The sequence below is a fragment of the Rhinoderma darwinii genome, chromosome 8, assembly GCF_050947455.1.
Source record: "Rhinoderma darwinii isolate aRhiDar2 chromosome 8, aRhiDar2.hap1, whole genome shotgun sequence".
Classification (NCBI taxonomy): Eukaryota; Metazoa; Chordata; class Amphibia; order Anura; family Rhinodermatidae; genus Rhinoderma; species Rhinoderma darwinii.
Window position 1 is genome coordinate 67,529,417 of NC_134694.1, and position 14,640 is coordinate 67,544,056.

The window sequence follows — 14,640 nt, forward strand, 5'->3', positions numbered from 1 at the left end:
TCCTTATAGATTCCACCACACAGCGCCCCCCTATAGATAGCACCATACACAGCCCCTGCAGATAACGCCATACAGCCCCCCTGTAGATAACGCCATACAGACTCCCTCTGTAGATAACGCCATACAGCCCCCCTGTAGATAACGCCATACAGCCCCCCTGTAGATAACGCCATACAGCCCCCCCTGTAGATAACGCTATATAGCCCCCCCCCAAAAAAAACGTCCTATAGTTTGTCCTACAAAAGACATGCATCCCCTATCCACAGGATAGGGGATACATGTGTGATCACTGGCAGCGATAAGGAGAACGGGGGACCGAAAGTCCCCCGAAGTTCTCCATGACTAACCTCGGACTTCCGGCGTCTGCGCAGTTCAATAAAAATGAAAGGAGCGCTGGTCACACATGCGCACAAGCGCGACCGGCGCTCCATTCATTTCTACGGAGCTGCCGACACAGACCCCGGAAGTCCGAGGTTTGTCATGGAGAACTTAGGGGGGACTTTCGGTCCCCCGTTCTCCTCATCGCTGCCAGCGATCACACATGTATCCCCTATCCTGTGGATAGGGGATACATGTCTTATGTAGGAACAACCCCTTCAGTGGCGTCGCGCTGTAGCAGCCATAGCGGCTGCTAGCGGAGCCTGCGGCCATGGGAGGGGGCCGTGCCGGCGGGTGGCACGGGCCCCCTCATGCTGCAGGCCCTGTAGAAGTCGCTACGGCTGCTATAGCGGTAGTTACGCCACTGCGTATAAGTTTGTACGGCGTAAAACTACAGCTCCCAGCATGGCCGGAACAATGGTAAGGATATGCTGGGAGATGCGGTTTCACAAAAAAAATCCTATCACCATCATCTCGCTGCAGATCATACAGTGACTACAATACTGATTAGAGGCAGAATAAACATTTACATTAAGTGACTCACCGGTGACGTCTCAGATTCTAGTTCTTTTCTTCTCCCTCCGGTTCAGACATCTATGATGGATTTCTCCCGGCCATGACCCATTTCTGCAGTTTTCCGTTTAGATGTCTTCAGCTTCTCACTTTTAAAACATTTCTGCACCTATAAAACGAAGTTAAAATTCTCAACACATCTAAATATAACTGTCAAAAACACACAACATGTCCCCTGTAGATAGTGACCTACATAGAAGCCCCTGTAGATAGTGCCCACATATGGACTCCAGAGCTGCAAGGCAATAGTGCTAACCACTGAGCCACCGTGCTGCCCTACATATAGCTTCCCCTATAGTTAGTGCTCCACGTATAGCCCACCTCTGTATATAGTGTCTCACATATAGCTCCCCCTGTATATAGTGTCCCACATATAGCCCACCCCTGTAGACTGTGCACTACATATAGCCACCCTGTTGCTAGTGCCCCACAGGTAACCCACCCCTGTATATAGTGTCCCACATATAGACCCCCCTGTATATAGTGGCCCACATATAGACCCCCCCCTGTATATAGTGGCCCACATATGGACCCCCCTGTATATAGTGGCCCACATATAGAGCCCCCTGTATATAATGGCCCACATATAGAGCCCCCTGTATATAGTGGCCCACACCCCCACATATAGACCCCCCTGTATATAATGGCCCACATATAGAGCCCCCTGTATATAATGGCCCACACCCCCACATATAGACCCCCCCTGTAGCTACTGCCCCACATATAGACCCCCTATATATAATAGCCCACATAAAGATGACCCCCCCCCCCCCATAGATAATGCCATTCACATTTTTATGAGGGGAAAAAAACAAAAACTTGACATACTCACATTCTCCGGTTCCCACGCTGTTCACTGGCGATGCAGACATGCTCTCTTCTGAGCATGTCTGCAGGAGCTGAATGAGCGTCCTTCAATGACGCTGATTGGCGGGGCAGAATTACTTGCCCCGCCAATCAGCACCTTCCAAGCATGGAAGCGGCGCGATGATGTCATCGCGCCGCTAGCCAATCAGTGTCATTGTAAGGCACTGGATGGTCAGGCACGGAACATGCCCGGCCATTCATGTATTTGGCTGCCGCTAGCACTGGGGCCCCCTCCGGTGCTAGCGACACCTACAGGCATGAGATGGCCTGTGTAAGGCTCGGCGTCGCGGGCCCCACAGTAGCGACGCTACCGCTGTAGTAGCCATAACGGCTGCTAGCGGCGCCACCGGGCCCCCTCAAGCCCCGGGCCCCGTAGCAGCCGCTACTGCTGCTACCGCGGTAGTTACGCCACTGCCTGCAGGGTTAACATGCTCACTACACCCGTAGGTAAAAGCATTGAGGGGTGTAGTTTCCAAAATGGGGTCACTTCTGGGGGGTTTCCACTGTTTTGGGCCCACAGACGCCCAGAAACCAATCCAGCAACATCTGCACTCCAAATGGCGGTCCTTCCCTTCTGAGTCCTGCCGTGTGCCCAAACAGCAGTTTATGACCACATATGGGGTATTGCCGTACTCGGTAGAAATTGCTTTACAAATGTTGGGTTCTTTTTTTCCTTTATTTGTTGCGAAAATGAAAAAATTTGCGCTAAAGCTACGTCTTATTGAAGAAAAAGGATTGTTTTTATTTTCACTGCCCAATTCTAATAAATTCTATGAAACATCTGTGGGGTCAAAACGCTCACTACACCCCTAGATGGATTCCTCAAGAGGTGTAGTTTCCTAAATGGTGTCACTTTTTGGGCGTTTTCATTGTTTTTTCCCCTCAGGGGCTTTGCAAATGTGACATGGCAGCCGCAAACCATTCCTGCTCAATGTGATCTCCAAAAGCCAAATAGCGCTCTTTCCCTTCTAAGCCAAGCCGTGTCTCCGAACAGCCGTTTATTACCACTTGTGGGGCATTGTTTTACTCGGGAGAAATTGCTTTACAAATCTTGTGGTGCTTTTTCTCCTTCAGTCCTTGTGGAAATGAGTAAAAATAAGCTAAACCTACATTTTCTTTGAAAAAATGTTGATTTTTATTTTCAGGGCCTACTTCCAATAATTTCTGCAAAAAACCTGTGGGGTCAAAGAGCTCACTATACCCCTAGATAATTTCCTCAATGGGTGTAGTCTCCAAAATGGGGTCACTTGTGGGGGGTTTCCACTGTTTTGTCTCCTCAGGGACTTCGTAAATGTGACATGGCCTCCGCAAACCATTCCTGCTAAACTTGAGCTCCAAAAGCCAAATAGCGCTCTTTCCCTTCTCAGCCCTGCCGTGTGTCCAAACAACCGTTTATTACCACATGTGGGGCATTGTTTTACTCGGGAGAGATTGGTTTACAAATTTTACGGTGCTTTTTCTCCTTCAGTCCTTGTGGAAATGAGAAAAAATTAGCTAAACCTAAATTTTCTTTGAAAAAATTTAGATTGTCATTTTCAGGGCCTATTTCCAATAATTTATGCAAAAAACCTGTTGGGTCAAAACGCTCACTATACCCCTAGATAATTTCCTCAATGGGCGTAGTTTCCGAAATGGGGTCACTTGTGGGGGGTTTCCACTGTTTTGTCCCCTCAGGGGCTTTGTAAATGTGACATGGCCTCCGCAAACCATTCCTGCTAAACTTGAGCTCCAAAAGCCAAATAGCGCTCTTTCCCTTCTCAGCCACGCCGTGTCTCCAAACAACCGGTTATTACCACATGTGGGGTATTGTTTTACTCGGGAGAAATTGCTTTACAAATTTCACGGTGCTTTTTCTCCTTTAGTCTTTGTGAAAATGAGAAAAAAAATCGCTAAACCTACATTTTCTTTGAAGAAATGTTGATTTTAATTTTCACGGCCTACTTCTAATAATTTCTGTAAAAAAGCTGTGCGGTCAAAATGCTCACTGTACCCCTAGATAATTTCCTTGAGGTGTGTAGTTTCCCAGATGGGGTCACTTTTGGGGGATTTTGACTGTTTTGGCACCGCAAGAGCCCTTCAAACCTGACATGGTGCCTAAAATTTATTCTAACAAAAATAAGGCCCCAAAATCCTCTAGGTGCTTCTTTGCTTCTGAGGCCGGTGCTTCAGTCCAGTAGCACGCTACGGCCACATGTGGGATATTTCCTAAAACTGCAGAAACTGGGCAACAAATATTGAGTTGCATTTCTCTGGTAAAACCTTCTGTGTTATAAAAAAAATTGTACTAAAAATTTATTTCTGCAAAAAAATATGAAATTTGTAAAATTCACCTCTACAAAGCTTTAATTCCTGTGACATGTGTAAAGGGTTAAGACATTTTCTAAATGCTGTTTTGAATACTTTGAGGGGTGAAGTTTTTAAAATGGGGTGACTTTTTGGGGGTTTCTAATATATAAGGCCCTCAAAGCCACTTCACAACTGAACTGGCCCCTGTAAAAATGGCCTTTTGAAATTTTCTTGAAAATGTGAGAAATTGCTGCTAAAGTTCTAAGCCTTGTAACGTCCTAGAAAAATAAAAGGATGTTCAAAAAACGATGCCAATCTAAAGTAGACATATGGGTGATGTTAATTAGAAACAATTGTGGGTGGTATAACTGCCTGTCTTACAAGCAGATACATTTAAATTGAGAAAAATGCTAATTTTTGCAATTTTTCGCTAAATTTTGGTGTTTTTCACAATTAAATACTGAACATATCGAGCAAATTTTGCCAGTAACTTAAAGTCCAATGTGTCACGAGAAAACAATCTCAGAATCGCTTGGATAGGTGAAAGCATTCCGGAGTTATTACCACATAAAGTGACACATGTCAGATTTGAAAAATGAGGCTCGGTCAGGAAGGTCAAAAGTGGCCAAAGAGGGAAGGGGTTAAATAAATAAATAAATAAAAAGACCTGTAATTGCTAAATACGTTACTCTGTGTATCATACTCTATATGAAGTTTGTATGGCAAACACAGCTCTTTCTGAGCATGCGCTTGATGAATCCCATGCATTGGATTTGTTTGCGTATCAAGCCTCAGTTGCATATCAGGAACTCTATGGGCATGCGCGAAAGTAAGCGCTAGCGCATGCACGGTAATTCTTTGTAAACGCTGAGATGCACGGCATTACGAAACATGTGAAGGGATCTGAATATTGGTGAGTTCGATAAACATTATTTTTATGTTAATCACTTGCACCTTATAATTGGCACTTGACACTTTATGGTGTTGTATACAGCATGGAGAGAATATTTGTAATATAAAAAGTACTACAACGACTGTATATATATGAATTGAACTTGAATGATTTGTTGAAATCTGAATATATATGTATGTGCACTGCTCACTTGTTGTATTGCTTGAGAAAGGCCCCATTGAGTAGGGCTGAAACGTCGCATGTGGTGGTGAATAAATTGATCTAATCTTCACTGAAAAGGAAGTACTTGCTCGTATTTTTTGGGAATATAATAATGAAACTAGAAATTTCAATCCTTTACAACTCATAATTTGTTCTTTTCGTTTCTTCCAAGTTGGTAAAAACTGCACAGTAGTCTTATATGAGTTGACCAGAATAAAAAAAATGGGTCTGCTTTTTTTTTCGTACAGAAAAGCGCCACTTTGGTCAATGGGTTGTCTGGACTATTTTTTTAAATTGAGAGCAAGTTTACAAGAAGAATACAAGTTAAAAAGGGGTTTCCCACCACAGTAAGTTGTGCTAGAGCTTTACATTATGCCATCACTTTCTTATTGGTGAGGTCCAGCAACCTGGACCCCTCGATCATGGGAATGGGGAAGCTAAACCATTCTCCAGCCCCTTCACCGTTTTTGCGATACCTGCCACAGCCTGTGCTGGAGACTACAATACAACCATATTATTCAGTGAACGGAGCGGTGTTGCAGTTCCATCCACAACAGTGTTGGTGAGTGTCCCGGCAGTCGAACTACCACAGACCAGAAAATGATGGGAAACCCTTTTAAAGATATTCTTTAATTTGTAATTTCTTCAGTGATTCTGCAGTAATCAAGTTGTTTCAATTGACCTTTTTTGCCCGGTGAAAAATACACTAGTTTTTGAGATTTTATATTATATGTTGGAATATTTTCACAGGCTTAGTCGACCTTTCAATGTTCAACATCAAGTGTTATGCAATATCTAAAACTTGAGTAAATGTTTTCATTGAATGGTTCACTAAGTAACTCAGCTTTTCTTTAATTTTATCCCCTCATATTTATAATTATCAACACTTTGACCATTGTTTACACTCATGGATGGAGGAAATGTTCACTTGACCTTGATTCATTTTCAGCCTTTTAAACTATTTCCAATCTTCTGCCATTTACCATTTACTTCCCTTTATATAGAAGATATTTTTATATTGTCATATGTCATTATGACTGTGTTTTCATTGATGTACTTAATATGACTGAATATATTAACTTTATGATCGTGGACTGTAAATCACTAATTGACTTTATCATTGGTTCTGATATATCAGTTCTCAAGCTTCTCAAGCTTCTTGGGAGACAACTATGCGACAAATGTCTTGGGATCCAGGTTTTACTTAAAAAATATTTTATCACAGGTTAAGACTTAAAAAAAAGAGGGTCGTCCTCAAATTAAAAATTTTATTTAGAGTACAATGTTCTAGTTATATTTTTCATCTAAAATATATAAATATATGTACTGAAAGATATTAAAGGGGGTTTTCGACTAATATAAACATCTAAATCAGCATATCTTATAAAATAATAATAGTTAATCATTTATTCATATACTTCCAGATTTTTCTACTGTGACTGTTTGAGTCACAGGATTCTGTGACAGTTCACATTGGTGCATGGAGCGCCGTAATAGGGAATTATAGGAGAGCATCATCATGGTGGGGATTCCGTGGGGACATAGAAAGTGTGAAAAAGTTCTAGTGGTCACTAGAACATTAGACCGACTTTGGTTAGTGGAAAAAACTCCTTTTAAAGCCCAAGATCTACATAAATATTTTTAGCTTAGAGATGATATTTTACCTGGTAATAGGCAGCATATATTATAAATCATAAATATATATTTCCATGAACCCATTCAAGTAATACGAACGCCATTGGCTTTGAGGAGACAACAACAATTTATAAAAAATAATAATTTAATATTAATGACTTTCTATTATTGAAATAATATAAATAAGTACAAAAATAAAGAGTTTGTATCATACAATTTGTGCAACATTTCTTAAATACATTCACTACTGTCATTCATCATCTATTGTAAACCCATCGTTAACATAGGATACTGATGTATTATCTTCTAAGTTGGTGCTTTGCCTCACGTCTGGCTTGTTATAAGACCCATTTATCCTTTGTGTGATTTCTTCCTGGGGTTCTGAAAAGCCCCCATTGACAAGACCCTTCTTCTGCTTCTGCTGCACTTGGTCTAATATTTGTAAAACCTGAAATATATAATGTTTTGAGTTAGCAAAATCATTTTTTATCCTCAAACAATACCTTTAATTGAGCTTTATTTGTCTACTGCTAGTAGAAATGTTTGGCATATGATATACAAATGAAAAGTATTTCTCATAAAATGTATCTTTTGCATTCCTCTACTTAACTACCCCGCAGTTATGCAATGGATTAACTGAGGTCAAAAATGCGAAAAATAAAATAAAATATCAGTATAACTGCATTACCTGTGACTTGGGAACAATGCCAACTCTAAAGAACGCGACGTTACCAGTTTCTATTTTCGTGCAGTCTACCACAGTAGAAGCAATATTTTCAGGGGAAGCCCCATCACACAGTACGCCATCAACCTGAAATTATGAATGCTTTTACCTAATGGTTTTATACTTATAATTATTGCAGTACTTGTAAATGGATTGTCCTTTTTACCTTATCTCCTAATTTTGCATAGACTTGATTGTGATGAGTAGTATCCGCTTCCCCAGAAGGATTAGCTGATGTGACTGCAATGGGGCCAACCTACAGAATGAATAAAGTTTAATTTTTAATTGTTTCAGTATATGATATTTGTGCCAAAAAAATGTTTGTATGAATTTTACTTTTTTTATAATCTGTGTGCAGAAATACAGTATTAGCATACACTTGAAAATAAATTTAGAGGCAATTGGACATTTCTCTTACCATATCAATTAAGTGAGTTGTCACTGAACAGTCTGGAATCCGTATAGCAATGCTCTGAGGTGTTCCAATGTATTTTGAAGAGTCATGTGCACCTAATACATCCAACCATGGACCTATAAAGTAGAATATATTCATTACGATTAAGGCAAATTTTGGTATGAACTTTGGGTAAGACTATTGTAAATCACAGAGAAATGTCACAAAATTAAGGTACTTAATGAAAAAGATCTTGCCTAAGGAAAAGTCTTATAAAGATCTTGAAGAGATGACTATTTTTCCATTGTAGATGACATGATCTTGGTCAACACCATGGTAGGTACTCACTCACCTCTTGGGATCACAAGACTGATGGACGAGGGCCAAGCGGCTTCCATGAAGTCCCATAGCAAAGGACTGAGCAAATGTTTAGCAGGTTTTAATTGTTCTAGGGTTGAAATCCACAGAGACATTGGACGATCTTGAGCTTGACGTTTGGTCCTGCAAAAAAATAAATAAACAAATCAGAATTGTTGTTTTCAGTTTACAGTATATTGAAATAACCTTCCTTCAAATTAATTTACTGATAAGAAAGATCTTAGAAAATCTATTATTTCTATCGTTAGCTCAATATAAACCTTTGTTTTTGTATTGGAAGATAAATTAATATAACATCATCTGTGCTCTTTATTTTCCTGTATATGAGATTCTTTGAATCTTATACTCCTGCCTTATTGTTAAGCGAACACTCTGGACAAAAATGATACACTGAGTTATATCTAGTGCAGGCCTCTCCCTTTGATCCCTGCAAGGTATACCGCCCCTCAGGTAATACACATTGTATATGTTTTGCTTAGAGTGTTTCTTCAACTACAAAAATAATATTTTCGGAAAACCCATCCTACACTCTGTTGTATCTGAACATACTTGTATGCCCTCTCCACTGCTTCCGGTTGATTGCAAGCTGCCACCAGGACGTACACAGTGTCCGTAGGTATGCCACATATTCCTCCATTTTTCATTATTTCTGAAAAAGCAAGAATAATATATTAGAATTGTGTTCAATTTTCACTATACATATATTTCAATCCATACATTTTTTTAAAGATTTTGCTACAGTCATAGATTTGTATTTATATACTGTAGATGTTTGACCACCCAAATTTTTTAAAATACCTTAAATTATTTTGCAAATGAATTAATTTCCACTCTGATCTTACCTGCAATTTTTTGTACTGAGCTGGTCCTTGTAGAAATGAGATGAGGGCATTTAGATCTGTCATTTGTAAAACCATTAATTTTGATAAAGGGGCTGCCAACTGGTAACAGGGGAGCCTCAAAAGTGGTGTTATGTAGAGTTGAAAGAAATAGGTAGAAGCCAGCAAGGCCGAATATAATTGTTACAGCGATATCATAGCCCCAAGGAAGCACATTAATTGCATCAAGAAGAAAGCTGATTAAAATAAGTTGGAACGTGAAAGTGTATACAAACCAGGCCTTCGTTAGGAAAAGTGTACTGAAAACAATAAAACTATTAAAGAGAATGAAACATATAATTCCTACGGCAGTGTTGAAACCTCTGCTTGTGCTGTAGATTCCACTATAACGGGAAATTCCCCATATAACCCACATTATTCCATACAGAATGAAGGCACTGCTTTCAAGTGTCTTGCCACGGGAAAAGGCTACTGACCCACAGATGAGATTATAAAGTCCTCCAGCAACAACAACCCATGGCAAGACAACTGTGACTAAGGGTTCCCCTGGGTCCCCTGGCATTGTCATGGCAAAGGCAGCCAAAACGTTGCATGCATGGGCAAGGATTTCTGCATCACCATACTTGGAATTACCGAGGTAGGGTTCATTCATATCTTTATCCTGACGGAGCTTGAAAGTGTTATTGTTGATGAACAATTTCCTAATAGTGCCCTCACCTGTTGGGATAGTTTTAGATGACTTTGCATTGTATAGAGTGATTAACACTATAATGGCTGAAACAATGTATATTGCAATGTTAACTCCCTGGGGTCCTCCATGAAAAAAACCATTTGGGTTGCAAGCTAATGCAATACAGTAGGCAACATAGAACAACAAGTATACTGATTGTATAAGACTGTGAATACTTGTAAAGAGAGTGAGAACAATAAATAGTATAGCAAAAACCACCAAAAATGGAAGGGGGTAATTTAACTGATTAGTGTTCAAGAACTGATACAGTAGGGAGTAGCCTTCTGCGTATCTCAAAATTGAGAAAAATGCAAAATGTGTGGCCTCTAGGGTGTGATAATTACGATATGATAGGATGCAGATACCTGTCTGGTAGACAGCAGCTGTCCACAGCCATGCTACTTGGCCAACAAAAAGACTACTAGTTATTCCTAGGAGTCTACAGCCGAACACACTAGAGGCCACCATGTTAAGGATGAAACAAGTAGCTATAAACACCACCTTATTAGATGCTCCTTGTTCATTGTCTTTGTCGGTTATGTCTGTACCTGGTAATAAAATGTGCTCCTTGCCGATACTATGGAGAGTCCGACCACCAATAAAGTATATTCCAAGTAACACAACAATAAGATAATTACATGCAACTGCCGAGGTGCCAACTCTGCTATCATAGAATATAACTATTTCATGAATACTGGAAAGAGAAAGTGTGACAGAAATCAGAGCAAGGACAATTTCTTTTTGAAGGATCCCCACTATACCAATAATGAACAGCCCCAAAACAAATGCGACTAAGCCAGGAACTATTGCATTTCTCATTTCAGAGATGCTGATGACATTGTTTCCTCTCAGTATCAAGTTGACTCCATATCCACACCACAGAGCTGAGACTGTCCAGTACAATGAGACCCACAAGGTAACAATGCCTCGAACTTTCCGGATTCCTATAATACAAATGACGGTGAAGAATATAGAATAAATATTATATTACAATTCAATTTTTATTTAAATCAGTTACATTTTAAAGGGATTTTCATCCATATTAATAATTAATCTTCATTGTGCTCCCAATGTCTAAAATATTAAAATGTAATATATTTACTGTTTAAATTCCACATGGGGCGGTCCTCCACATCATGTTTACAACGGCAGCCTGATCATGTGTCGTACATCATTGGCTGCCCCATCACATGTCCCTGTACAACACATCATCAGGCTACCATGGTAAACAAGAACTGCTGGGGTGCGTGCACAGCGCAGGAACAGTGTTGAATTAAAATAGTTAGTATATTACATGCTGTTTTTTTATGACATTTAGGGCACAATCAGCATTATTCTTAGGGGTCAGAAAACCTTTTTGAGTCAAATTTACACAAATTGCTGTTTATTCATAAGTTATACAGCTATTGAGTAATACAACTATTATTCTTTATTAAAATGACAAATTTTAGTGCATGTTTCTCATGTAGAATATTTGATATATTTGTGCTTACTAATTATTAAACAATTTTACCCCACGATAAGGTTTAATAAAATGTGTGACATCCTCTTACCCATATATTTCTATAATTCTCATTTATGTCATTGGAGAGTGATGCATACTTACAAACATTTAAATCCCATTTTAATCCCCGCCCTATTCCACCCTGGAATGCCCTTAAAGACAAGAAATGTTTTTATAAACTACACCCCTTTTGTGGTCAGGTTAGCTGTACTATGCCCAAAAAAATCAGGACTGTTGGAAAGTATGGTGATGGAGCATATACAGCCATGAAACAGGGGACCGAGATCTGCTCATTGTAGGGATTTAGGGGGTTTAGACGGTGAGATCCCAGCTAATCTCGTTGACATATCTGATGTCTCATGTAATTAAAGAGGACCTGTCATCTGCCAAAAAAACTGTAGCTGCATGTGCCACACAGATTCTGATGCTTTTGAATTTTTTCTTTTAGCCCCCACCGCTCCTGAGATATCGGGGCCAATAGTTTTGGTGTCCGATATGTAAATGAAACATTTGACTGTCAAGTGGGCGGTTACCCCTTATCAAGTGGCAGGTGTTACCCGCCCACTTGAAAGTCAAAGGCTTTATTTGCATATCGGGCACCAAAACGGCCCCGATATCTCAGCAACTTTGGGGTCTAGAAGAAAAAAGGCGCCTGCAATCTAACAGTCAACTGCAGTTTTTTGGGCAGGTGACAGGTTCTCTTTAAAGTTATAACAAACTTCTTTTAAACCCATAATACTCAGGTATCTTGTATGGGGTTGCCATATGATCACTTTAGAAGTCTGGTGATATTAGCATTTTGCAAAGAAAATCTGTTGTATTATTTTGCCTGTTCTGAATTGATTTACAATTGAATTGATCAGTCATATACAGTACTAAATGTTTCCTTCTTTTTCCCTTTTACTTAAAGAGGCTCTGTCACCAGATTTTGCAACCCCTATCTGCTATTGCAGCAGATCGGCGCTGCAATGTAGATAAGAGTAACGTTTTTATTTTTAAAAAACGAGCATTTTTGGCCAAGTTATGACCATTTTCGTATTTATGCAAATGAGGCTTGCAAAAGTACAACTGGGCGTGTTGAAAAGTAAAAGTCCAACTGGGCGTGTATTATGTGCGTACATCGGGGCGTGTTTACTACTTTTACTAGCTGGGCGTTCTGACGAGAAGTATCATCCACTTCTCTTCACAACGCCCAGCTTCTGGCAGTGCAGACACAGCCGTGTTCTCCAGAGATCACGCTGTGTCATCACTCACAGGTCCTGCATCGTGTCAGACGAGCGGGGACACATCGGCACCAGAGGCTACAGATGATTCTGCAGCAGCATCGGCGTTTGCAGGTAAATCGATGTAGCTACTTACCTGCAAACGCTGATGCTGCTGCAGAATCAACTGTAGCCTCTGGTGCCGACACGATGCAGGACCTGTGAGTGACATCACAGATCTGCACTGCCAGAAGCTGGGCGTTCTGAAGAGAAGTGGATGATACTTCTCATCAGAAAGCCCAGCTAGTAAAAGTAGTAAACACGCCCCGATGTACGCACATAATACACGCCCAGTTGTACTTTTACTTTTCAACACGCCCAGTTGTACTTTTGCAAGCCTCATTTGCATAAATACGAAAATGGTCATAACTTGGCCAAAAATGCTCGTTTTTTTTAAATAAAAACGTTACTGTAATCTACATTGCAGCGCCTATCTGCTGCAATAGCAGATAGAGGTTGCAAAATCTGGTGACAGAGCCTCTTTAAGCTGTGTTTATGTGGTACTACTATCTTCAGTCAGAGTTGTAACTTGCATGTCTACTAGTCTATTAAAAGGCAATACAACTTAAAAGTAAAAAGCTTATAAATGTAAATCTCCTAGAATGAGTTTTTCATATCATGCACAAAAAAATTTCTATATCATAGAATAATGTAACTGTTTGAATTCTGCCAAAATAGCTACTTACAGACATTAAACTGCGCAGCAAATATAGATAAGAGTATACATTGTGGGTCCCTTTAAAAGTCAAGTGTTTATGGAATAAATAAAATACCCATTAACTATTGAACTTTGAGTAAACAGTTAAACTAATATAACCTGTGAATAAATCCATACCTGCATATGCTAAAACAGCTGCCAATATAAGGAGGAGGATGCCCAGGGCAGAAGGGGGTATAAGAGAAGAAGATGCCCCAATGCTGTAATATTGTATTGATAGAAGCAAACTCCCTAAAACAGAAGAATAAAGCATTGTTTAATTATGGAAAGAGTATCAATGGGGATATAAGCTGGAAGAGAAGAGGTTAAATATCCCCTACCTGCACTAATAGCCAGGACACCGATGCTGAGATACAGCGACTCTCCTCTGTCCTTAGATTCAGTCATTGCTGCTGAAGTGCTCAGACTTTAGTTAGACTCATAAAGAACCTGATCTCTCCTGAGAGTCTTTATACTGCATGATGTCACCCTTCCCACCCACAAACTCAGCAGTCCAGGTCACACACTTTCGTTAGTTCCTCTACTAGTCAGACGACTCTCCCTACTATTTCCTACGTCTACAAGGAAGAGATACAGGTTTATCCAGCCCCAGTACTTTTCTTGCACTGGCTCTGAGCACAGTCATGAGCAATAAGAGCAGTTCACCTATTAAAATAGCTTATTTCCTGCGACAACTATAATTAGGGATAACGTGTCATTTTATATATCCAGCTGCACACCTTTTCCTGGACGAAACTAGTCCAGATCTACCAATAATAATAATAATAATAAGCGCCTCCCTGATGAATACAGGAGTCTCATGACTATGAGTCCGCTGTAGTCTGTGTTAGATGCTATTAGCCAAATGGCACAATATTAAGATAATAGATCCGCTTCAATAAAAAAGGTTTTGTTGACGTCTGCGATAAGTAAAACGAAAGTGACGTAGCCATTGCCTCACGGATACTAACTTAGCATGATGCGCTACTATTTCTTCCACCTTTTTTCAGCGGATCTACGAGAGAAGCCCCTAACCGAGCATCCAACGCTGATGTGAACAGAGCCTTACAGCAACATACAATGTGCCCCCATATCTAAGCCAGTCACTGCGCCTTTATAAAGATGACAACCAGTGAGCCACATAACATTACTGCCAAAACAGTGAAAGCCAAAGCCCCCATATCATATATATCGTAAGGGTATGTTCACACGAACTGTTTTCAGACGTAATTCGGGCTCCGTATTTTCAGACGTTTCTG

At 40.2% G+C, this 14,640-nt stretch overlaps 1 protein-coding gene across 1 annotated transcript; it reads right to left on the bottom strand.

Moving 5' to 3' along the window:
- Nucleotides 1–7,080: 7,080 nt before the first annotated feature.
- Nucleotides 7,081–13,789, bottom strand: LOC142658702 (uncharacterized). The gene is made up of 9 exons (XM_075834306.1): nt 13,723–13,789; nt 13,520–13,633; nt 9,192–10,862; nt 8,899–8,998; nt 8,324–8,472; nt 7,996–8,108; nt 7,744–7,833; nt 7,542–7,664; nt 7,081–7,301 (listed from the first exon to the last, which is right to left on the bottom strand). Exons 1-9 carry the CDS (start codon nt 13,787–13,789, stop codon nt 7,104–7,106), a joined length of 2,625 nt encoding a protein of 874 aa, XP_075690421.1. The 3' UTR covers nt 7,081–7,103.
- Nucleotides 13,790–14,640: the final 851 nt, after the last annotated feature.

Coding starts and splice junctions, on each gene's coding strand:
- LOC142658702 (XM_075834306.1), bottom strand. CDS start 13,789: ATGACTGAATCTAAGGACAGAGGAGAGTCGCTGTATCTCAGCATCGGT. Junction 13,634..13,722: donor TGTCCTGGCTATTAGTGCAG/GTAGGGGATATT, acceptor CTTCTGTTTTAG/GGAGTTTGCTTCTATCAATA. Junction 7,665..7,743: donor ATGCAAAATTAGGAGATAAG/GTAAAAAGGACA, acceptor TCATAATTTCAG/GTTGATGGCGTACTGTGTGA.